The sequence below is a fragment of the Vulpes lagopus genome, chromosome 23, assembly GCF_018345385.1.
Source record: "Vulpes lagopus strain Blue_001 chromosome 23, ASM1834538v1, whole genome shotgun sequence".
Lineage (NCBI taxonomy): Eukaryota > Metazoa > Chordata > Mammalia > Carnivora > Canidae > Vulpes > Vulpes lagopus.
In genome coordinates, this window is record NC_054846.1 from 12,870,380 (window position 1) to 12,895,448 (window position 25,069).

Sequence of the window (25,069 nt, forward strand, 5' to 3'; positions counted from 1 at the left end):
AAAAAATCAGAAATAAAAATTAAATAATATAAATATTGATTTCATAGCATCTGACCTTAAACAAATCGTAAAATAGGCTAAAACTTGGATAAAAGTACTATAGATACCTTTAAAATGTGCTTGGTCTCCTTGGAAACAAACACATCATTTAGTACAACACTACGGTCAAAATGGTTGAGGTACCACATTGACCAAACTCCTGAAGTGTTCTCGTTAGTCTCTATGTGAAACTGGGTTGCAGAGGAGTCCATTCTAAAATACCTGTGAACACAGGACGTGCATGCTATCAGGCCTGAGTGTGAGACAACGTTCAGCACTCAAGGTGCCTCTGAATGCAAAAAGAGGAGCATCAGAAAACGTTAGAGAATGAATGTTAGTGTTAGGAACGAGCTTCAGACTGCCTTCCTCAACCTCCATGCCCACAAGTGGAGCATCGGAAAGGCCAGAGGATGAGTGACCAGGCCAAGACCAGGATGCTCAAAGAGGCCACCAGGGCCAAGTCAGGATCCACACCTGGCTCCCAGGCCAGGAAGCTGTTCCACAAACTGAATCATTGTTTCCCTGCTCCCATTCTGCACTCAGCCCTCCCACTGCCTGGTAAGCAGTGTTAAGTGTGGAAGGCAAGCCCAGAGAGGGAGAGTCATACACATCTTCTCAGCTATATTTTTAAGTTATTGCTAGATGAAAACAAACAAATAAACAAACATGATTAAAGGGAAAGTGGAATCATCCTACCCTTGAACCACAGGAGAGGAGAGACATGCTTTTAGTGTTGAAGTGCTTTTTATCTTCGTCATGTCCTCTTTAATTCCACTGTCACATGATGTAGCTGTTTTGAGATACAAAGAAATAAATGTGAAGCATAAGTATCTTTTCTTTCATTACCCTGAACAAAAACAAGATATATATTTTATTTCTAACTGTCTTATTACTTTGCTTTTCAGTCTCCGTTAAAACAGTGCATCAGATATCAATGGTAAAATCCTTTCTCAAACACTCCCATCTTTTTCTCTGCTGCCTTGTTGCTAATCACCCAGAACACCATGTCTACCAGCCCCCAACCACCCCTCTTTTAAATTTTTTTATTTAAATTCAATGTGCCAACATATAGTATAACACCCAGCGCTCATCCCATCATGTGCCCTCCTTAGTTCCTGTCACCCAGTTACCCCATTCCCCCACTCACCTCCCCTTCTGCAGCCCTTTGTTTCCCAGAGTCAGGAGTCTCTCATCCCCATCTACCCCTTTTTAAAACCACCCTCTCATTTCTTCTTTTGGGGGGGGAAAAAGAGAATGAACATTTTATGGCTTCTCTTTACAAAGATCTGCATTCACCATATATAAGAGGAAAGTCTTTAGTACTGCCAGGAATGACAAAAGTGAAAAATGACGCTCAACTGGGTGGGGTGAAGAGGAGCATGTGGAGGCATGAGCAAGAAAGGAAGACATCCAAAATAGCAAGAAGGAGCTTCACAGTGAAAGCACAATGTATTCCAAAACACTGTGAATTATCAAAACAACACTTTTAAGCTTTCCTTGAGCTTGGTCGTAACATTAAGGCACTGGTATTAAATTCCTAACTCTGATACTAACACTCAAGCCTTTTTTTTTTTAATTTTTAGATTTTATTTATTTACTTGAGAGAAAGAGAGATGGCAAGAGAAAGCAGGCGGGGAGGGGGGGCGGGGGGGGGGGAAGTGGTAGAAGCAGACTCCCCACTAAGCAGGGACCCTCCCCCTACCCCCTACTCCAGCTCAGTCCCAGGACCTGAGGATCATGACCCGAGCCTAAAGCAGATGGTTACCTGACTAAGCTACCCAGAGTCTTCTAGTCTTTTTTTTCCCCCTTAAGCTACATATATGGCTCCAAAAAATATTCAAGTGCTAACAAAAATGTGAAAATAGAGTCTACTGTTCACCCAAATTCCCAATTATCTTAAACAACTGCTAGCAGATTCTGAAACATCTATCCAGCGCTCTACACATACACAAGCATATAAACACACTTTAAAAAATACCAAGTGGGGATGCCTGGGTGGCTCAGCGTCTGCCTTTCGGCTCAGGACATGATCCTAGAGTCCTGGGATCGAGTCCTGGGATCAAGTTCCACATCAGGCTCCCTGCGTAGAGCCTGCTTCTCCCTCTGCCTATGTGTCTGCCTCTCTCTCTGTGTCTCTCATGAATAATACAAATAAAACAAAATAAAAATACCAAGTATACACACACACACTGCTGTACATACGCCTCCAAAAAGCTGCAGGGCACACCCACCTGTAAATGCGCTACAATTTAACCAGGCTCCTCCTATCAATGGAGGTTTACATTGTTCTGTTATCACCAACAGTGCACATTTCTTTTTTGCATGCATATATGAGTATATCCATAGATAGTACTTGACATAGAATTAAGGATCAAAGAGCATATATGTGCATTTTAAATTTTCAGCGATTGTCAATTTTCCCTCCAAAAAAGCCTGCATTGGTTTATACTCTTGTCAAAAATATCTGGGGTTTTTTTCCTAATCATTACCAACACAGAATACTAACAATGTTTTTATCCTTATTGATCTAAGTAAAAAATTATATCTCACTTGTTGCTTTAACTAAGATTTCTTGAAATACAAGTGAGGCAGGTCATGTTTTCATATATATAGAGTCATTTGCATTTCTTTACAGAACTCTACCGTAAATAAGAACCTAAAATGAGGACTGGGTTTATATTCACTAGATCTGCATAGCATTGTGCACCAAGAAACACCACCTGGGCAGCAGAGCTCTCTAAAAAGAGAGCATCTCCACCAAATACATTTGCATCTTGCTCCTTCAAATCACCAACTCAGTTAAGCTTTAAATGCAAAATCCTACGTGTGGTAGAAGTGGCATCAACAATCTCTTTTTTTGTCATTCTGTCTCTTAGTAGTTAACTACTAAGGCTGCAGTACTACAATCAAACCCATTCACTTTCTGAAAACTTTGCTGCCTCTGCAGTTCTAAGGCATTTCACAGAAGGAATTGCTATCATAACTAGATAACGAAAATAGACAGTCTCCAATATTTTTTAAATCTGTACCTTTGCAAGTGAAAGAGGCGATTTTTGTAAAGTTTGTTGTAGAAGTAGGTAGGAGTACTGGTTCAAACTGCAGAGACAGAGCATCTCTCTGTGAGAAATGATGTACGTCCTACCAAAAAAAAAATCCACATTAGTATTTTCAGAGGGGTATTTATCCAATTTGAATCAACTCTGTTAAAAGAACCAAATAGCTCAGACTGGCATACAAGCAACTGCCCAGCATATGTGTCTGTAACAGTATGAAGGGGGTGCTGACACCCTTCATCCTAATATGGGTTCAAGCAAGGGAAAAGGAGTGTAAATTAAAGCAAAAGAGAATTGAGACAGTGTTTTTGTATCTGTTCCTGAAAAATCCTCATGTTCTGTAATTAAACGCATACTTGTCAGTTTAAAATTTAATGTAAGCATTTACAATTACCTGTATCCAAATAAGGCTGTTTCCTGAATGTAATATATACATATTTACTGCCGAATCATCTGTCCAAAAGAATCAGAGCAATGAGATTAAAAACAAAGAACCATCTCATTCTCACACCTTAATATAGTAGTTAAAATACCACATCACATATTTCTATACAAAATGTGACTTGATTTTCAACACTACAATTGAAGCTGGGAGCTATTTTCTGTTGGATATTCTTATAAGACAAAAGAAAAAAGATCCATACAAAAAGATTGACCTTCCAATATAGGATCCCTCAAGGATGATGAACCACCAGTGGAGAAACTCTGAGTCTAGGGTCGTACTATTAACTCTTCTGGATGAAACTAACCAATTGGACAGCTTTAAAGAAAGCTGTGTCCTCCTGTTGATTAGACAACCCCTCATTTCCTTATTTAGATGATCATATTTTTGGAAAAACAAAACCCTGGGATCTTAAAACATAGCCTTCCTTTTAACCTTCACCAAAAGAGCTCCCTGTGGGACAGAGGTCTTCTCTACATTGTTGTCTACCTGGCCATTCTGTGAATCACCAAAACTATGAACCCAAGGACAGGACAGCTCTCTTGCTGAACCATTACTACTACAATCAATTCTAAGGAATGGAAAGTAAATGATGTCTGACCAACTGTTAAGACTGCCAAATAAAATTATGTTTTGCTACCAAATCTTTCTCCAAATATGTATAGGCTGTGTGTGTGTGTGTGTATATGTATATGCATATATATGAGTGTGTATATGTGCATTTTCATGTACATATGTGTACATATAAATATACATATATACCAGAACAGTCTTGCTAACCAATGGATAATAGCAAACCCCATGTTATAAGTGTCATGGACCATATAATAAGTGTTGCCTACAAAAGTTCTTAGAAACTTAAATTGAGGGCAGCCCTGGTGGTGCAGCGGTTTAGTGCCGCCTGCAGCCCGGGGTGTAATCCTGGAGACCCAGGATCGAGTCCCACATCGGGCTTTCTGCATGGAGCCTGCTTCTCCCTCTGCCTGTATCTCTGCCTCTCTCTCGCTCTCTGTGAATGAATAAATAAATAAATCTTTAAAAAAAAAAAGAAACTTAAATTGATGAACTAGGTAATTTCTGGTACATAGGACACACATTTTCAAAGACAAAATTCATAGAAATGGACATTAGAGTTCACACTATCCTAACTTGTCAGGCAGGCATCCAGGAACAACCGGCACCCAATCAACTATTAAAAAACACAAAGCAGCATGATTTAACTGAGCTTCTGCAAACCAGTAACAATAGAACAAGAGATATGAGACTTAAAATACTTTGTGGATATTTATATTAGATTGTTGTGCCCATTTAACTTGTTTCTCTCCAGGATCCCAAGAAAAATTAATCCTAAGGGAACTCAGAATGGTTTGCAGTCACTCTTAATTTACTCTAAAATAATACAGCCTTACTAGCAGCTGTAGATTGAGAACTAGTTACTGTTTCAATCTCTTAATGATGAAATCAAAGGCTCTTTGTCTTGCATTGCAATGATACAATCAATATGTAAATGCCACGAGAATGATGATGTATGTTAATCAAAACATATTTTAATAAAAATTTTGAAAGATTACACGTTACCTGAGGTCTCAGATTTATCTGTAGCTACATAAATAATAGAAAGATGATCTAACAAATCTTGTGTGTTTTCTTCAAATTCTTTTGAGGAGTTTTCCATGGTTACAATTATGCTCATTTGTAGCCGTAAAACATCGTCAGATTCCATATAACAACTCTGAGATTAGAGGGATGGAGAAACAGGAAAAACAACAACAAAAAAATCATCCAAACTTTGTGACTTCAAATTTTAAAAAAAGAAAAGCACTTATGGTAAGGGCATGTGTATTTCTGAAAACAGAATGTGTCACCTTATTCTTTATTTCCAAGCCAAGAAGTAGGAAAGATAAAAACAATGAATTTTTTATTTTACCTTTAACTGCTGACACACTTTATTACGTAAACTGCATTCCAGTTGTACTTGCAAGAGGCTAGTATTAGTGGTTTCTGCCTAAAAGAAGGAAAAAAAGGGGGAAAAAACCTTACAAGAGGCAAAAAGTTCAACCTCATATTCATAGTGAACAATCTATCATTTATTCAGGACATTCATTTATTCATTTAATAAATACTGAACTATCTGCTAAATGCTGCATATTATTCTAGCAGCTGGAAATAAGCATGAATAAGACAAAAAATGTGTCACTGAGCTTACATTCTAATGGAAATCATAAACTCTCCCTTGGGCAACATGAAAATTCCTATTATGGCAATAAGGAGATAAATATGTTCTAAATATACACAGGATACTGTAGTTTGGCATTTCTTATACTTTTTGAACTTTGTTTCAACATAGGAGTCTTTCATTTCAAAGTAGCTTTACCCAGTAATAGCCAATTAACTTGTTTTTATGTCTGCCTTCCATTAGTAGAATGACATTAGAAGCTGTGACAAAACAGTAAGACAGTCTAAAACGCCACTGGTTGTCATAATCATTTTTAATATGTGAAAGAGCTACAGATGCAAGAGACCAAAGTAAATGAAAAGAATGCAGAATTGTGTCAAGTACAAAGATCTTAACAGCCACATGAGATGAGAACCGACATAGCTTTAAGAGGAGGAAATGAAAATTCTAATCCAGGAATACAGCCATTTGGATAGGAGGGTGGGGGGCTTGGGGGGGCGGGCAGCGCATAGATAGTGAAGGCACAGGGAAGTCAGGTAGTGAGGCATGTAAATTCAAACAACCAAAGCTGGGAGAGTTCCTTTTTCGTCCAGTTTGATGTGTCTGGCATAGTGATTATAAAATAAAAAGGCACTTGGCTTGGCAGCCATAGTCAGGACTCCAAGAAATCTCAGTAAGGTAAGAAGGCATTCCCCAAATCCTTGGCTGACTTAATTGTTGGTAAGCATTTATTCACTCCAGGAAGATTTAGTATTAAGTAGAACCAACATGATGGTATTTAATTTGTTAGATTTATTAAGAATTACCTAAGTACATTATGTTTAAAAAAAATTTTTTTTAACCACTGCATTCAACAACTAAAGTACCAAAACTGCAATGTAATATAAAGCATTTTAAAATTCAGTAAAGATAGTTAAGCTTAACTAAGCTTGTAAATGGGACCAAATATTAACCAAAGGCTCTCCTAAAAAGTAATTGCTACTATCTGCTAGACTTAATACCATTTGTAAACTGAATGTAAAATATATTTTTTTAAAGATTTTATTTATTTATTCATGAGAGACGCACAGAGAGAGGCAGAGACATAAGCAGAGGGAGAAGCAGGCTCCGTGCAGGGAGCTCAATATGGGACTCGATCCCAGGATCTTGGGATCATGACCTGAGTCAAAGGCAGATGCTCAACCACTAGGTCACCCAGGCAACCCTAGAGGTAAAATCTTAAAGAAGAACTAGATTTCTGAATTTGTCTTCCTGTAAACAAGTTCCACCATCAAAGTCATAACAAGAAAAAGCCTACTACTCTCTGAAATTGCTTTAACCCAAGTTATAAATGACCTCCTCATATCCAAGTCCAATAGACACTTTTCATTTTGCCCAACTCTTCTGCCAATTTAACGCTGACATTACATAGCTTCTCTTGGTTCTTTCTCCTTCCTCTTTGGTTCCTCCTTTGTGGCTCTTCCCCCTGTCCTCTCAAGATGTTAGTTACTCTGGATTCTGTCTTTTGCCCTCTTCACTCTCTCTCTATGGAAGCTCTGTGACACACTGACACTGCCTGCACTACTTTCTCCAGCTCAGACCTCTACACCCACCCATGTCCAGCCGATGGCCAGGCATCCTCCTGAATGCTCACACTTGTCAAGACAGCTACCTTTGCTGTGCATGTTGCCCTGGCACCATCACTGATATAGTTATTTATGGCTGAGGCCTGCATACCAACTTCACTCCACCTCCTCACCCTTCTCAAACAAACCCATAACCAAATTATACTAACCCCACCTTAGTGGCCCTTAAATCCATGCACTTCTCTTCATTCCTAATACCCTGGAGATCAGGAGTCAGCAAACTATGCCCAAGGGCAAATCTAGCTAACTGCTTGTGTTTGTAAATAAAGTTTTATTGGGACCCAGCCATGTTCATTCCTTTGTGTACTGTCGATGACTGCTTTCATGCTATAACTGCCAGGATGAGTACTTGCAACAGAGAGTGCATGGCCTGCAAAGCCAAAATTTACTCTCAGGGCCTTTAGAGAAAAAGTTTAGGGATGCTTGCCCTTGTTGAAGATAGGAGACGGAGGAAGGGGACAGGTAGGCTAGTCTCCCTGTCTCTACCTATGCCCTCTCCATTCCAGTCTCCACACTGCAACAAGAGTGAGTTTACAAATACGCAAATCAGGCAATGCCACTAGTTGCTTAGAACTCTTCAAAAACCAAATCCTTTACTGTAGCTTCAAAACTCAGGCACCTGCCTAGTCTCCACCTCCTTATTTATCCTCCAGCCTCACTGGCCTACTTTCTGCTCTGTTTTGCCTTCAACCTCCGAACTTAATCTTTTGCTGTGAACTCACACCCCGAAATCCATCCTTCCTCTACCTAGCTAAACCTTCACATCCAGATTAAACACCCCCTTCACCAAGGCTTTCCCTGACACCACAGCTAGGGTAACTGTCCACTACTTACACCGACAGCACCTTTTCCCTGACCTTCCTTAACACTCCTCGGTATAATAACACCCTGGCTCAAGGTCTGTCTTCGCCAGAAGATTGTAAGCACCTTGTTTGATGCTTTTACCACAATGCCTACCACCTAATTCAATATGCAATTAGTGAATGACAAGAAGTGGGCACACAGCAATAGACAGCTTGCTTGAAAAAAGCAAGCTTGAGGGATGCCTGGGTGGCTCAGCAGTTGAGCATCTACCTTCCGCTCAGGGCATGATCTCAGGATCCAGGATCCAGCCCCACATCGGGATCCTTGTGGGGAGCCTGCTTCTCCCTCTGCCTATGTCTCTGCCTCTCTCTCTCTGTGCCTCTCATAAATAAATAAATAAAATCTTAAAAATAAGTAAAAAGGCAATCTTGAAATGGACAAGAAACTAAAAATAATAAACAATGGCTATAAAGTAAAAGAATATATCAAAATCTTGCACTTGGCATGTACTTCTGATGTAAACTTAAAAAAAAAAGTTTAAAGAAAACCACCTATCAACACGTTTTCAACATATGTATTTATATTTTTTGAAAAGTTATAGCATTTTAACTGTAGGCCTTAACCACACAAGGTAATTCTCTTACCTAAAATATTTCTTCAAATGTTGACAATGTTATAACTTCAAAACTATAATTTTTGAAAACAATTAAACAATCCAATTTGCACAGTCACCTGATGTACTATAAAGCCCAGTAGGTTGTCATTCTTGGTAAGTTTCTGGATCGATGACTCTATAATTTACCATTTTAAGTAAGATTCCTCTCTTAGCTGGAAGTGTAACAAAAATAAATTATATTGTTTCATTTGTTGTAGAACACTTCAGAGTCCCACAAGGGGGAGTTCCAGCACCTCCAAAGTGTCCTTGAAGCGGGCCAATTTTTCTCAAAGAGCAATTTAAACGTTCATGTCTTTATCAAAAAAAAAAAACCAAAACTACTGTAATCTTGACTTAGGAAAGTAAACCATAACCAAAACATGTGCTCCCTGGGGCAATTGCACACATACTGGGATTAAATTCTCTCTGAAAGGGCCCCAGCTGAGCACATTTGTTGTGACGGTAGGACATCCCCTTATCCAAGAGTGTGCCTGGGCAGATTATAAAAGGAAAATAGAAACCAACTTCTCTACTTTTCAAATCCCCCAAATCACTTTAACAAATTAGTTCATAAATTTTACAGGTAAAAAAAATCAAATAATTTCTTGGTAGTTTCCATGTAAAGTATATGGTATTATTCACTTGTAGAAGATGGGGAGAAATGTAGTTTGGAGGGGTTAAATGACTTATCAAAGATCTTAAAGTTAGCTAGTGGAGAAACAAGGAAAAAAAAAAAAGCAGATCTTTTAACACAAGTCAGTACTTTTTTTTCTAAGTAAATCAGAACAGACCAAGTCTACTTCTCCTGAATTTAAAAGCTGGGAAGTTCTTCACCATGGGGAACATGCATTAGAAAACCATACCAAGAGATAATGCCATAGTCAAGGAAATGGCAGTGTTTAAAAAACAAACCAACCTTTTGTAATGGCTTATATTCCCTTGGTTTTATGTTATATGTCTAGTTAACTGGAGCTAAAAGAGAAGAAATCACCTAGTTCTGTACCTGCTAAGAAGCTGGTCTTTGCACACCAAGCCAGGGCAGAGTGTTATTTGGGGTGATGATGTACAAGTAAAGAGGAAACAAAATGAGAGACTTTCAAGTCCTGTCACTTTAGAGGACTTTTACTAACAAGAATAAACCAATCTCCTAACAAAAGTATATAAGAATCTATAATATATTAATCCAGACAGAATGATCAAGAGCCTTGAAATTATGATGTTCACAGTAATGACCACACACAGAAACCTTGTATTTAAGGAATACAGCTTGTGAAATATGAAAGAATTATAGATAAATCCCAATATTAGGTCCTATTTTTCTCCTCCTCCACAATTTTCAGTATTCCAGTCAGTAGCCCACATATACAGTGCTACGTACAATAGAATCTACACAGCAAGTGATTTTGCATAACACAGGCACTTTCTTGGGTCCCTTCCACACAATGGCTATGCTCTATAACCAAACTCCTAATTTAGTGTTTCCTGCACAACAGAGGGGCTCAGCTGAGTTATTAGTCAGCACTGTGGGGTTGCTTTCACCCTTAAACAGCGGCTGTGCTTCAGCCCTCCCCACTGCTGTGCTAATCCTCAGATATTTAGCCACGGAAACAAAATTCACCCACATTGCCAGGCCCCTCACTAAAATATTTGTAAAATCCTAGGAAATGGTTGAAATTAATTTTTCTGTTTTAAGGGAAGAGGGATTAAAAAACACACGTTTTTGCACTTTCTCTTATGCGCATCTTTTTTAGAAAAAGCTTTGCCATAAACTAAATTCAAGATGAAACTCCAGCCACAAAAGCTTAGGGACATCTCATACCCTGCCTAAGACTCAGTTTCCTCTTCAATAAGACAGTGAGTGAGTTCACAGCCAGTTAGAAGCCCTAAATGAGATACAGACGACAAGCACAAGGCAGAGTAGACCTTCAAAAGGGAGCGTTATTGTTTTTACTTATTCATTCACAATTAATGCATTAAATTAATAAAATTCCACAAGAAATAACTTAAATGCTTCTGGGAAAACCCACATCAAAAGTTTTAAGAGGGGAAACTCCTCTTCCATGCTCCTTTGGTTTCTAAGAGAAGAGGGCTGTTTTGTTTTGTTTTTTTCTTAAACACTTCAAATTCTTTTCGTCTTATTTCACTTTGGATTCAGAACCCAAAAGAGGAGAGAAGAGCCATTTATTGCCCACAACCTTCCACCCTCCTGAAATGTGCCAAAAAACCCTGAAAGACAGACAAAAAGCAATTTGGAGAACAAGTTAACACTTAGATACTGAGACTTTTCGTTGAACCCAGTGACAGTGGCCTGTATTGTGCAACACTCTGGCTTTTGCACTTGGGGAGCTGGCTTTTAACTATTACAAACTGGACTGGCAGTTTCAGGAGAGCCTTGTGGGATTTTCACCTTAGTAAATCATGCAGCATATGGTGGCTTGATCCAAAGGCAAAGCAGCTATTTTTATACAATTGGATGCTGCTGGCCTTAAGCAAATGACAAGTGGGTCCTGAAGGCCTAGCTCAGGCCTTGACCGTGGGTCCAGGCTCAACAAAAGTTCAGCCTTTGTGATGCAGGCCTTTGTAGCTTGACCTTGAGCAATGTGGGCATAGCTTTTAGTTAAACAGGTGTAGCCATGGCAAAGATCAGCTATGGCTATAGAAGAAAGGATGATGTGGTGGAAACAGTATGGCGATTCCTTAAAAAAAATCAAACATGGAATTACTGTATGATCCACCAACTCTACTTCAAAGTGACAGGAGGGGGGATCCCTGGGTGGCTCAGTGGTTTGGAGCCTGCCTTTGGCCCAGGGCGTGATCCTGGAGTCCCGGGATCCAGTCCCACATCAGACTTTCTGCATGGAGCCTGCTTCTTCTCTGTCTCTTTCTCTGTCTCTCATGAATAAATAAATAAAATCTTTGAAAAAAAAATGACAGGAGGGATTCGAACAGATATTTGTACACCCAAATTTACAGCAGCATTGTGTACAGCAGTCAAAAGCAGAAACCAAAAGCCAAAATTCATCCAAGGACGAATGAATAAACAAAACATGGTGTATCTATGCAATGAAGTGTTATTTGGTCTTAAAAGAGAAGGAAGTTCTGACACATATACAACAACACAGAGAAACCCTGAAAAGCTGTATCAGAGTGGAATAAGCCAGACACAAAAGGGCAAACATTCTGTGATTCCAATTATGTGAGGGTGCCTAAAATAGTCAAATTCATAGTACCAGAAAGCAGAGTAGTGGTCATGGGGGACTGAGAGGAGAGATTAATGGGGAGCTGCTATATAGTATGTATAAGAGTTTCAGTTAGGGAGGATGAAAAAGTTCTGGAATGGACGATGGTGACAGTTCCACAACAGGATGAATGTATTTCATGCCACTCAACTCACACTTAAAATAGTAGTTTATGATATACTTTACCACTAGGAAAAGAAAGGAAAGGAGAGAAGGAAAAAGGAAGAGCAGAAGGTGTCACAGAGCTCCCCCCACAATAGAGAGAACTTCCAGTGCACCAGTTGCTTTTATAGTCAGATTGTGAACAGACTGTTGGGTCCACCTCCAGGCAGACAGTACAGACAAGTTGCTCTGAATTCTGTTCCTTTTTCATACATTATCTTCATGGCTAAGAGTTGGAACTATGAAAGGGTCTAGCTTCAATTCACGTGGGCTGGCCCATAGACTCAAAAGTTCCTCCCCAACTCACTGGCTCTAGATTTATTAATCCCTTAAATGCCAACTGCTGCTTTAGATGCTCAAGATCCAAAATGACAGATTCACAGATGGATGGCAGATTTTATAAATAAAGAAGCAATAAGGGTAGAAGACAGAGATATGCTCTCATCTTGGGTGGAGTCCGAGAAGCAATGTGACACAATTATTGCAGGCACAAAGAAGGCAACCATGAAGGTCTGTCCTTGGAACAATCCAGTCCACTCTGGACATCAAAGGGGTGCTAAAAGGTTAGGGAAACATGGTTTAGTTTTCCTATCAGAGCAAGATGAAGAGAAAACAAAACAAAAAAAGGCAGATTGATGAAGCAGGAGGAAGACAGGATTCCCCCTAAGAGAAAGACTTAAAAAAATTTTTTTTAATTAAAAAAAAGAGAAAGACTAACTCGGGGCACCTGGGTAGCTCAGTGGTTGAGCATCTGCCTTTGGCTCAGGTCATGATCCCAGGATCCTGGGATCAAGTTCCTTAGCGGGCTCCCTGCAGAGAGCCTGCTTCTCCCTCTGCCTATGTCTCCCTGTCTCTCATGAATAAATAAAATATTTTTAAAAAGAGAGAAAGACTAATCTCTTAGAGAACTAGACAAAATTCGAATGAGAAAACAAGACCTCAAAGGTCCAACAGACACAGAGATGGAGAAAGCCTGGTAGCAAACTGAAATGAAGGAGACAGATCTTTGTGCTCACTGGAGCTTTAAAAAAATGGAAGAAAAGCAAGACCACAGCAGATGGGAATTGTTCCCCAGGAAGGAACCAGGATTCGGTAATAGGAGTTACGAAGGCAAGCACTTCTAAAGCCAGGTGCAGAACCCCTAGTAAGAGCCAACTGAGGACTGAGACAGCTATACCCAGGGTTACGAAAGAAGACCTGGACAGGTTCACAGGGGCAGGAGACAGGAAAGTCAGAGCAGAATGCTCTGAAAGTATTAGGTAGAAACACAGTTAATGCCCATGCCCTGGGAGAACATGTCTGAGAAGTTTACAGAAGTAGGACTCAGTCTAAGAGAGGGCACAGTAAAAAGAGGAAACCCATTAAAGGGGAACCAGGCAAGAAAATCAAGAAAGACTGACCCCAGGCCTGATTTAGATGTTGGCATGATAGGAGAGCATCTCCTGTGGAAGACTCTCCAACCCAGGGAAGAGAAGATTTGTTAGAACAACAGATGCTGTCAGCAGACCCGTAACTTATTGATTTTATCTCTCTCCCTTTAGGAGAACTCACCAGAAAATATCTAGAGGAACATCGAGAGAGAGAGAGAGAGAGAGAGAGAGAGAGAGAGAGAAAATATATATATATATATATATAATCTAGATCAAAAAGAAAAAGGAACGACTTAATTCCCAAAAAAAGTAGCAGCTTTACAGATGTTAGAGAAATAAAAAGACCAAAAAAAAAAAAAAAAAGCTGGTTAAATAGCTAGAAACTCAACTGAGTCTTCCCAAGAGGAAGAGGGGACAGGAAAAGACAAGCACATCCTGGAGGCATAACCCTTGACTGCAGAGAAAGGGGGGCACACTCACAACCCCCCTCTCACAACCCGAAGGAGACTGTGAGCGGCTCACAGCCAAGGTGCTCTCCCCACCAGGCCATAAGCTCCAGAAAGGTCAATAGCAGCTCCCCTCCAAAAATCTGCTAAGAACAATCCTCCACTTGAGGGGGGGGGAGGGGAATCCCTGGGTGGCTCATCGTTTTAGCACCTGCCTTTGGCCTGGGTGATCCAGGAGTCCCACGTCGGGCTCCCAGCATGGAGCCTGCTTCTTTCCCTTCTCCTGTGTCTCTGCCTCTCTCTCTCTCTCTCTCTCTATGTCTATCATGAATAAATAAATAAAATCTTAAAAAAAAAAAAGGGGGGGGGCACACTAAAAGGCAAAAGCCTTCTCTCAGAAGCAGGTTCTAGAAGCTTCAGTGAGTCTACTGTAAGAGGCCATGGAAACCAGTGTGTGCACAGATCCCCATATGCCCCTGCCCAGGCACTGCAGCCGCTCCATCTCCAACAGGATGTCCACATCATTCAGCACAGGAATGCCAGAAACAAAGGCTCCGTGAAGGAAAGGAGAACAAAGACATATCTGTGCCTGGGCTGCCACCACCACGAAGTACTAACTCTGCTAACTCAGAGGGAAGACCACAGGGCCTCACGGGCTACTTCCTGAGAGGAGCCGGTAAGTACAGGTGGTGTTTCACCAAGTCACTGAGGTCTCAAGTCAGCCTCCCAGACAGGCGATCTCTCCCCATTGATTTTAAATGCAAAGGTCTTGGAATCAAAACAACTGGCATAAACTAAAGCCAAAACCAAGGTGATACTCTGCATCCTCCATCCCTCTTTTTAAGTATGGGAACAATTCTGCTTAGAATTAGTCCCTTGAGGGCTGAGATGGGAAGCATGTTTTCCAAATCCAGTAGATGTAAGGTTGATTATCAGATATTCTTGTATGTCTTAAGATTCTGGACTCAAGCAAAGCTCAAGAAAGACTTGATACTTTTTTAAAGATTTTTTTATTTTTTTTTAAAGAGGGAATGATTTTTTTTTAATTTTTATTTATTTATGATAGGCACACAGTGAGAGAGAGAGAGAGAGGCAGAGATACAGGCAGAGGGAGAAGCAGGCTCCATGCACCAGGAGCCCGATGTGGGATTCGATCCCGGGTCTCCAGGATCGCGCCCTGGGCCAAAGGCAGGCGCCAAACCGCTGCGCCACCCAGGGATCCCTTTTTTTTAATTTTTAAGTAATCTCTATATCCAACGTGGGCCTCGAACTCACAATCCCAAGATCAAAAGTCTCATGCTCGACCAACTGAGCCAGTCAGGTGCCCCAAGTTACTTAATATTAAGCCAATGTAATTTGGGGAAGCCACACACACTCTAGTGAGAGCCAGCCTCTTAGCTCCCCAGCTCACTCAGGCATGGACAACTTCTCGGGCTAAGACCAAAAAAATAAGAAATTGGGGAGGGCTTCAAATTGTTTTAATGTTAACTCACAAGCCAAGATAATTTGATATGGGACTATGGCCTTGAACTTTCACATCTTGCCAGAGGACTGAATCCCTGAATTTAAAAATTCTCCAAGAATTTCACAACAGAAGGTTTATGTTCAAAACTTTTTTTTTTTAAGTGATGAATGCATTTTAATTAGGTGCCGGGTACTAGTTCTAAGCACTTTAGTTGTACACAAGCATGAATTTAGTCAACAGCTACAGCAATCTTATAAAGTAGTGTTATTTTATTTTATGGGTAAACAGACATGAAGAGGTGTGGTAATCTGGCCAAGGTCACTCAGAGGTGACTGAGATTTTTACCCAGGTGGTCTGGTTTTAGAAGTCACCTTCTTATTCACTATACTATGCATCTCTATGATGGGGCACACTTAACATGTGCCCCATGTTTTTTTTTTTATTGGAGTATCTTAACTCTGTTATTTGATCCCACTGCAAAAACTGATAAGCTGTATTGGATAGCATACTTGAAAAGAATTCAGAATAGGAAACAGATGATGACATGAACTTTCAACCTTGACTGCAATGTGGCTTTGGAACAGACTATTAATGAATTATTCTAATCTATCTCAGAGCTTTCTAGGGACAAATTCAACAATGCTCCCCAACAGTGTGAGGAGGATCAAAGAAATGGGAGTTTGGTTCCAGTGGGAGGAGGAACAGAGGAAGAACCTAAGGAAACCTAAGGAACCTAAGGAAAGTGGGGGCACAGTTGCCAGAAGTCGGCTGATTTCCTTGTCAGAAGAAGGGTGATCCCATTCTTTTTTTTTTTTTTAAGATTTTATTTATTTATTCATGAGAATACACAGAGAGGAGAGAGACAGAGAGGCAGGGACACAGGCAGAGGGGAGAAGCAGGCTCCATTCAGAAAGCCCGACGTGGGACTCAATCCCTGGTCTCCAGGATCACACCCTGGGCTGCAGGCAGCACTAAACCGCTGAGCCACCAGGGCTGCCCGGGTGATCCCATTCTTGATCACAGGCAAGCCCAATGAGTCACAGGTACAAAAAAATGAGGAATGCTATTAGGAAAGGATTCTCTTTCCCTAAATTCACCTGTCCTTTTGCCCCCAGTCTTCTCCACTTGGAGGTAGAAGGGATTGCCTGTCAGTGGGCAACAGACCATGATGATGTGTGGTAGACAGCACCAAGAAGGGTAGGAGGCTCACGGAGGAACTGGTTTCTTTTCTCTCTACTCTAGAGAAGGGTATCTCTGTCCTTCAGACTCAAACCTCCTTCTGATGGGCCACCTCATGATCTACCCAAGGGGAGAGGGAGTTAGTAACTGGTTCTCTCTGACCTCAACTGATATATAAGCATGTGGCTTATCAGCAATATGACAGTGGCATTTTGGTTTCCGGACTCCTGATTCTTTTCTTTCTTTCTTTCTTTTTTTTAACTAGGCTCCACGCCCAGCATGGAGCCCAAAGTGAGGCTTGAACTCACAACCCTGAGATCAAGCCCTGAGCTGATATCAAAAGTCAGACATTTAACTGACTGAACCACCCAGGCGCACCCCCTGACTCCTGATTCTTATACGTCCACTAGTTCAGAACTTGGCCAGGAATACAGGTGTCATTTATTGGACATCTTCAAATACCCCAATAAAAGTTTCTATAATATTCTAATATAATAAATGTTTGAAAGAGGCCAAAAACGATTCATAACTCATAAGTTCATAAATGTTGAAATTATAGTTTCTTCCTTTTTAAGGTCATTTATTCAATTTTCAAGCATTTATTTACCACATGTTATATGGCCAAACCGTGCTGGATAAGAAAACAAACACTGGCTAAAACAGGATTCCTGCCCTTAAGGAGTTTATAATCTTGGCAAAGGAAAAGACACTCTTACAAACAAAAGCTTTTAAGTACTGTACTTGCTACACTAGGGGTCTCTCAGGGTTTTCCCTAAGGAGCTAGTCAATTCTCCCTGGAGGCAGAAGAGAAACAGGAAGCACTGAGTCAAAGGATAGACCAGGAAACAGCTCTCCAAGAACTGTTCTCTCTTGCCAAGAGAGCAGAGAATTTCGATAAGCAACAAGGGTAAGACAGAGGGGAGGGGACTCCCTGCCCTATAGAACAGAAGGAAGAGAGACAGCCACCCCCACACATCTAGGCAATTCTCTCTAGTCTTTCCCATGCTTTCTTCCTTCCTTCTACTTTCCACTTCTCACGTTCCCATCCCCTTGAATCATCTTCGTTGGAATGAGATGAAAAAGAGAAAAATGTACGAATTAAGCAATTTCCTTGTTTTCCAATTTCCCTATTTTTAAAAGCCATATCCACTCATACAAATGTTCCACACTCTCCTTTCTATATATACTACTTTCCATACCACTGTATTCATTATTGATATATTAGTAGTCTCTTTTCCTTCTTAATGTCCACTATTAATTTAAAGAATGCACACAGCACTTACAAAGATTTTATTTCAAAAAATAAAATCCATATTCAGGTAGGTAGACAAAAATTAAGTATTGGCATATACTCACCTAACATATAGTAGTACCTTTCCAGACTCTGATACTCTATCATTTTTATGTTAAAAGAAAATCAAACAGCTTTCATCATGCAAAGAAATAATATTAAATACATTACTGATTACACATATATTTGTAGGAATTCTCCGCTATCACATTCAGAAAGTGTTCCTTTCATTTAACTAATTATGGAAGCCCATCCAGAAAATAGGACAGCCTCAGAGGTTTAAGAACCTTTTCCTGTTCTCTATGTTTCATCTCCAAATCCTAGACCAGACTCTTACAATTTATTAGTGATAAATGTGCCTCTTTCTCTTCCGTTGAACTGTGATTGAAAAAACTTTCCTCGGTCCCCTCCCTATACTGATTTTACAGCTTCCCTTGCAGATCGCCACACTTAATTGACAAGGATCAGCACCTCAGGAGGCAAAAAGCAAGAAAGCAACTTGGGACACCTTCCCCCAGCCTGGCAGGCATTGGACTCCATGCAGCCCCTGCCCAACACCTGTCCTGGACAGGCAGGCACAAGGGCCCGATATCGCCACTCCAAAAGCAAAGGCTGTGCCAATCTGAAAAGGTTAGGAACTCCTGGTCTGAAATGCATTAGATACCACACAGCACACCCAGAAAGAATCTCTCCTTTCCACAAGCCAGCAACACTATACTGTGGCGGGGAAGGGGAACCCCTCATCACATACATGCATACTCAGGAAATACACTGAAAGCAGATGATAAAACATTAATCCCAGTTATCTTTGCCAAGTGTGACCATGGTCTTGGGGCTTACTACTAATCTTTTACTTCTCTGGTTACCCATGCTAGCTTATGATTACATTATAATTGTTTATAACCACAATCTCACTTTTAGATAATTTGATAATATGATCCTATGTTAGAACACACACACACACACACACACACACACACACACACACACACCCCTTTACTTGGTGAGGCTGTGTGTCATGGGCTTTCCTCACATTTTAAAATTTCTCTGGGTTTTCCATATTGTCTTATCATTTTATTTTTTTTTTTAATTTTTTATTTATTTATGATAGGCACACAGTGAGAGAGAGAGGCAGAGACACAGGCAGAGGGAGAAGCAGGCTCCATGCACCGGGAGCCCGACATGGGATTCGATCCCAGGTCTCCAGGATCGCGCCCTGGGCCAAAGGCAGGCACCAAACCGCTGCGCCACCCAGGGATCCCTCATTTTATTTTTAACAGTAAACATTATTTTATAGGGGTGCCTGCATGGTTCAGTCAGCTAAGCATCTGTCTTCAGCTCAGGTCATGATCTCAGGGTCCCGTGATGGAGCTCTGCATCAGGCTTCCTGCTCAGCGAGGAGTGTGTTTTTCCCTCCCTCTCTCTCTCTGCTCCCCCTACTTGTGCTTTCTCTCTCTCAAATAAAACAAGTCTTTTAAAAAAATAAACATTATTTTACAATGATTCTAATGACAGTAACTTAAGTTCTTGTAAATCTCCAAGAGCTTATTGCGACAGTGAGCCTATATATATGCCAGATTCTGAGACAATGCCAATTTCAAATATTGTTTGAATTATGCCAAAATAAACCACTAAAACACTCCTCAAATCTCAATGGTTTGGAATCAAAACAGTGCTGTAAAAAACATTAAAAAATAAAAACTCTCACTTTTTCATAAACCTAACACAGCTATATTTATGTATTCTATCCCACCATATATTGGCAGTTACAATTACCAAGTATAGTCTAGCTTCTATTCTACTATTCACTTGTCAGATTAAGCATCATAATCATAACTTGGAAGACCTACTTAATAGTCTGACCTATTGATGTAATCAAATTTATCAAATCATTTTTCTACTGTTGAGCCTTTATTTTTTTTTAAACAGATTTTATTTATTTATTCATGAGACAGAGAGAGAGAGAGAGAGAGAGAGAGAGAAAGAGAGACAGAGACACAGGCAGAGGGAGAAGCAGGCTCCATGCAGAGAGCCCGATGTGGGACTCGATCCCAGGACTCCAGGATCATGCCCTGGGCCAAAGGCACGCACTAAACCACTGAGCCACCCAGGGATCCTCTATACTGCTGAGCCTTTTTTTTTTTTTTTTGTTTAATTTTTATTTATTTATGATAGTCACAGAGAGAGAGAGAGAGGCAGAGACACAGGCGGAGGGAGAAGCAAGCAGGCTCCATGCACCGGGAGCCTGATGTGGGATTCGATCCCGGGTCTCCAGGATCGCGCCCTGGGCCAAAGGCAGGCGCCAAACTGCTGCGACACCCAGGGATCCCTATACTGCTGAGCCTTTAAAAGCTGTTCCTATTTTATTGCCATTATAAAAATGCGGCAAAAAAATCCCATTTTATTTGCTATTTGTCTTTTGTGGACAATGAATTGCTAAGTCAACAGATATGAAAGTCATCACAACACTTACTAGATATGGGGAAAATCCGGCAGCAGACTAAGCTGGCCCTACCAATTCCAGCTCTGCTCTCAGCCACCACCAAGTCACTTAAACTCTGAGTCTACTCCACAGTTTCTAAAATAAGAATATTACCACCTGCCCTGGTAGTAAATCTGGTGAAGGTCAAAGTGGCTGATGCGGTGAAAAGGTGAAGTCATACAAATCTTACATGGAAAGACAGGTAGATATGCTATTTGGGGACCTCAGCTCAGATGCCCACTGACTCACCTAGCTATTAAAAACTCTGGAGGCCCTCAGTGTACTATACACTAAACTGATGTTGAGATTATAAAAATGAAAAGGAAACAGGTCCTATCCTAGATGGCCTTGTGGAAGAACAAGAGAGGGAGATGACACGGGACCCCAAATGTTCAAGCAGGGGCCTGAACCAAGTGCCAGGGGACCTGGAGCACAGACTTGCCCAGGGCCCTGGGGAGGCTGCGAGGAGGTGATACCCCAACCAGATCTCCAAGGATGGAATGAGAAGAATCATTCAAGTTAGAATGGGGTGAAAGTTTATGAAGGTAAGGCATGTAAAAAGAGATATGCGGCATGTTCTGACAGTGAGTGGTTTTGGAGGCCAGAGCAGAGAAGAGAAGGGTGGGACATCGGAGCCTGGAGAGGAAGCTGCAGCAGGTGCCGAGGGCCTCACACACCACGCTACAGGACCCCATGAGGACAGACACCAGGGAAGCAGTGAATGGCACTGTTTTGGAGGACATCAGAGCAGCAGTGTAATGCATGGACTGGAGCAGAGAATGACTAGGATAAGACAAGGGACAAATAATGACAAGAGCACAGCAAAAGCAGACGAACCTAAAACTCTCACTTGGACCCACTGTAACAGTGACTTCTCATCTGCTAGGAACCCTCACATCATTTCCATCAAATGAAAAAGAAGGGCCAAATGAAAAGGTTTAAAAAGTAAAAAGCAATCTTAAGTTCTCATGCTCCCCTACTTTCTTCCTAAGAGCAGACCCATATGTCAAGTGTATACCCTCCTCCCCACCAAACTCAGCAGCCACTACAACACACTGGGCCAGCAAGAATCTAGAGAGAAGACGAACCACACACACACACTTCTGTTTCCAGCAAAAGATACTGAACCACTTTATCTGATTCAACTGAGCAGGAAAGAAGCAAACATCAGATACCAATGGGTAAAAGACCAAATAAAAAGGATCAAAATGAGCCCATGCTGCAAAAAAAAATGTGATAACAATTGTTCACTGGCACCCTAGTTTATGTCATGAGATAGACACGTTGTTTTTGTTTTGTTTTGTTTTTGTTATTCTAAGAAACAGATTGGTAACTTAAACTTAGGATATTCATATTAAAAGGGCACAAGCAGAGGCGCCTGGGTGGTACAGTCAGTTAAGTGATCAACTCTCCGTTTTGGCTCAGGTCAAAATCCCAGGGCCATAAGATGGAGCGCCACACTGCGCTCCGTGCACAGCGTGGAGTCTGCTTGTGGATTCTCTCTCCCTCTCCCTCTCCCTATTGCACTCTCTCACTGTCTCTAAAATAAATATATCTGGGGATCCTTGGGTGGCTCAGCAGTGTAGCGCCTGCCTTTGGGATCGAGTCCCACGTCAGGCTCCCAGCATGGAGCCTGTTTTTCCCTCTGCCTGTGTCTCTGCCTCTCTCTCTCTCTATGTCTATCATAAATAAATAAATATATCTTTAAAAAATAAAGATAAAATAAATAAATCTTTAAAAAAGGGGGGGGAACAGCAATCATGATCTATGTGACATTACAAACACTGTTTTTCCCCTACTAGTAGAGAAAATATCAAATAAAATAAATACACGCTCTTATATAATACATACTCTTCTAGAAAAGGAGGATAAAATATCAAATAATGTCCTTTTCGGAGTACTTTAATAAAGTTATACTCTGATTAGGGATTAAGCTCTGTACTAGGTGCTTTACAGATGCTCATTTAATGCTTCCAACAAGCAGTGTGGCTCAGCGGAAAGGTTCCCAGGCTTGGAAACATATAGTAATTAATTTTTCCTCCAGTTTGTATCCATAAAATAAATCCATAATTTTTAAGCATTGCTTAAACTTGACTTTTGTCATAGCTATCTGAATATGTATGTATGTATGTATATATGTATGTATGTACGCATGCTCCATGCTGGGCATGGAGAGTAACACCAACTGCTATCACAGCATATTCACATGAGGTAATCTGTATTAAGTAGCAAGGATATATGAGCTAAGGTGTTCTGATTCCAAAAAATTTCCAGTTGCTACCTCAGGAAGCAATTTTAAGAAAATGTGAGGAAAGAGCAGTGACAATCCCCTCTATCTGAAAAACTCAGTACAGCTAGCTGATCCCCAGTGGAAAGAGCTCCCCGGTCTTCCATCAACATTCACTTTTTCATACAGATACATATAACAAGTCTATAAGAATGTGAAGAAAAGGGAATTCTAGTGCACTGTTGGTGGGAATGTAAATTGGTGCAGCCACAATGGAAACAATACAACCATTCCTCAAAGTATTAAAAATAGAACTACCATATGATCCAGCAATTCCACTTCTGAGTATTTATCCAAAGGAAATGAAAACACTAACTTGGAAAAATATCTGCACTTTCATGTTCACTGTAGCATTTTCATTTTAAGTAGGCTCCACACCAAGCATCGGGCCCAACACAGGGCTTGGATTCACGACCCTGAGATCATGACCTGAGCTGAAATTAAGAGTTTGAAGCTTAACCGACTGAGTCATCCAGGCACTTCTAGCATCTTTTTACAATAGCCAAGACAGGGAAACAACCTAAGTGTCCATCAAGGGATGAATGGATAAGAAAATATGGTATGTACATACAACAGAATATTATTCACTCCTAAAAAAGAAGGAAATCCTGCCATTTGTGCCACATGGATGGACTTGAAGGGCATTCGTTATACTAAGTGAAATGAGACAGAGAAAACCAAATGCAATATGATCTCACTTAAATGTGGACTCTAGGGAAAAAAAACACATACACATATACACACACAACTGAACTCAGAACAGATTCATGAGCCAGAGGTGGGTGGTGTAGGGGGAGGAGAATGGGTGAAAGTGGTCAAAAGGTACAACCTTCCAGTTATAAAAGAAATAATTCCTGGAGATGTAATGTACAGCATGGAGGGAGAAACCATTTATACTCATGCAACTTAACCTGAAGGTGTGGGAAATGCTCCCTGTGTCACCCCAGCTCTCCCTTAATGACCTACTTATACACCGTTTTCTAACAATCTCTCTAAAAAGCCTCCTTGAAACTATGTATATTTTTGCTCTGTATAATCTTATGTGCTAAGAACTTTCCTGTTTATCCCTGGATGCTTAAGCATAACTTTCATGCCTTCATGCCTGCATGTGCCCTACACCTACAATGTGTCCATCAGTGAACAAAGTAAAGATCCCTGACCTGCAGAGCTGATGTTCTAAGTGAGGGGCAGGCATAAACAGCTTTCGCTATTCGTATTTAGCTTCTCAAGCTCTCTAGCATCCTGGTACATAACCAAAACCTAATTTTGCTTCTTTACAAATTTGAGTTACAGTGCAGGCAACTGCATCAAGTGTTTCAGGTCATATATGTCACAACACTGTACAAAGATACACATCTGTCTCTGGTTTCTGATTTAATTTCTCCTGATGGAATTTTGTTGGGTTTACAGCAGCAGAATATCTGATATCCTCCACAATCGTTCCAACAACTCAAATTTCTTTCAAGTTTTGAAATGGTAGCTTATGGCCAAGTTAAAAATCCTATTTGATTAACGTCTCCTCAATGCAGCACCTGAAGCACATTTGCTGATCCACACTCATGGCTTTAAAATACTCCTGCTGTTTTTCTTTCTCTAGTCAACATTTCTAGCTTGGAAGAATCAAGCAGCATCTACACCTTTTAGACACTTTATATTCAGGAATCCTTGGGGGCATGTCCTTTTCTCCTGTTGCCTATGGTTAAGCCAGGTAGTTTTTCTTAATACTCAGTTAAATATACTAAAATACAACTCTATTTAGGCCCATATGTAACATAAACCGAAACGTATAAGCAGGCTATCCATTTTACTCACACAAAAAAAATCTAAAAAGTATTTGGCCCTATTATTGTTTGAGTGAAAATGCTTTTAAATGGTTATTATCACCTTAGTCTCCGTTTTCTTTCTTTCTTTTTTTTTTTTTTTTTAGTCTCCGTTTTCTTATGACTCCATGGACTCACATAAAGCAACTGTATTTCTTCTCTCAACTTCAAACTTTAGTCCTAAACACAACAAATTAATTTTTCTTCATGTGGAGCTAAGGAGGTAAGTGAAAGCAAAGTTGAGGACATCTTAATTTCCACCTACACCTTCTTACTCTTTTGTGTTTTAAGAGATCTACCTTCCAGCTCTAAACTGAACTAGAGGTGATACTTCCAAATCCTCTTAAACAAAAATCAGAAAGAAGAAAACTTAAGACAGAATATCAAAATGAAGATAGATGGAAGGAAGGGCTGACAATTTTATCGTCACTAAAAACACAACACAAACACATATATAACAAAAATCAGAAAGAAGAAAACTTAAGACAGAATATCAAAATGAAGATAGTTGGAAGGAGAGCTGACAATTTTATT

The 25,069-nt window shown here is 40.5% G+C and overlaps 1 protein-coding gene across 1 annotated transcript in view; it reads right to left on the reverse strand.

Annotated features, from left to right (window-relative positions):
* TMEM131L (transmembrane 131 like) overlaps nucleotides 1-25,069 on the reverse strand; it is a 161,843-nt gene that overhangs the window by 46,340 nt on the left and 90,434 nt on the right. Inside the window, exons 8-13 of the mRNA XM_041738377.1 lie at nucleotides 5,462-5,539; nucleotides 5,113-5,266; nucleotides 3,487-3,545; nucleotides 3,069-3,177; nucleotides 736-829; nucleotides 108-261 (exon numbers count right to left, since the gene is read on the reverse strand). Coding sequence (XP_041594311.1) covers nucleotides 108-261; nucleotides 736-829; nucleotides 3,069-3,177; nucleotides 3,487-3,545; nucleotides 5,113-5,266; nucleotides 5,462-5,539 — 648 coding nt within the window. The remainder of the gene's footprint in view (nucleotides 1-107; nucleotides 262-735; nucleotides 830-3,068; nucleotides 3,178-3,486; nucleotides 3,546-5,112; nucleotides 5,267-5,461; nucleotides 5,540-25,069) is intronic.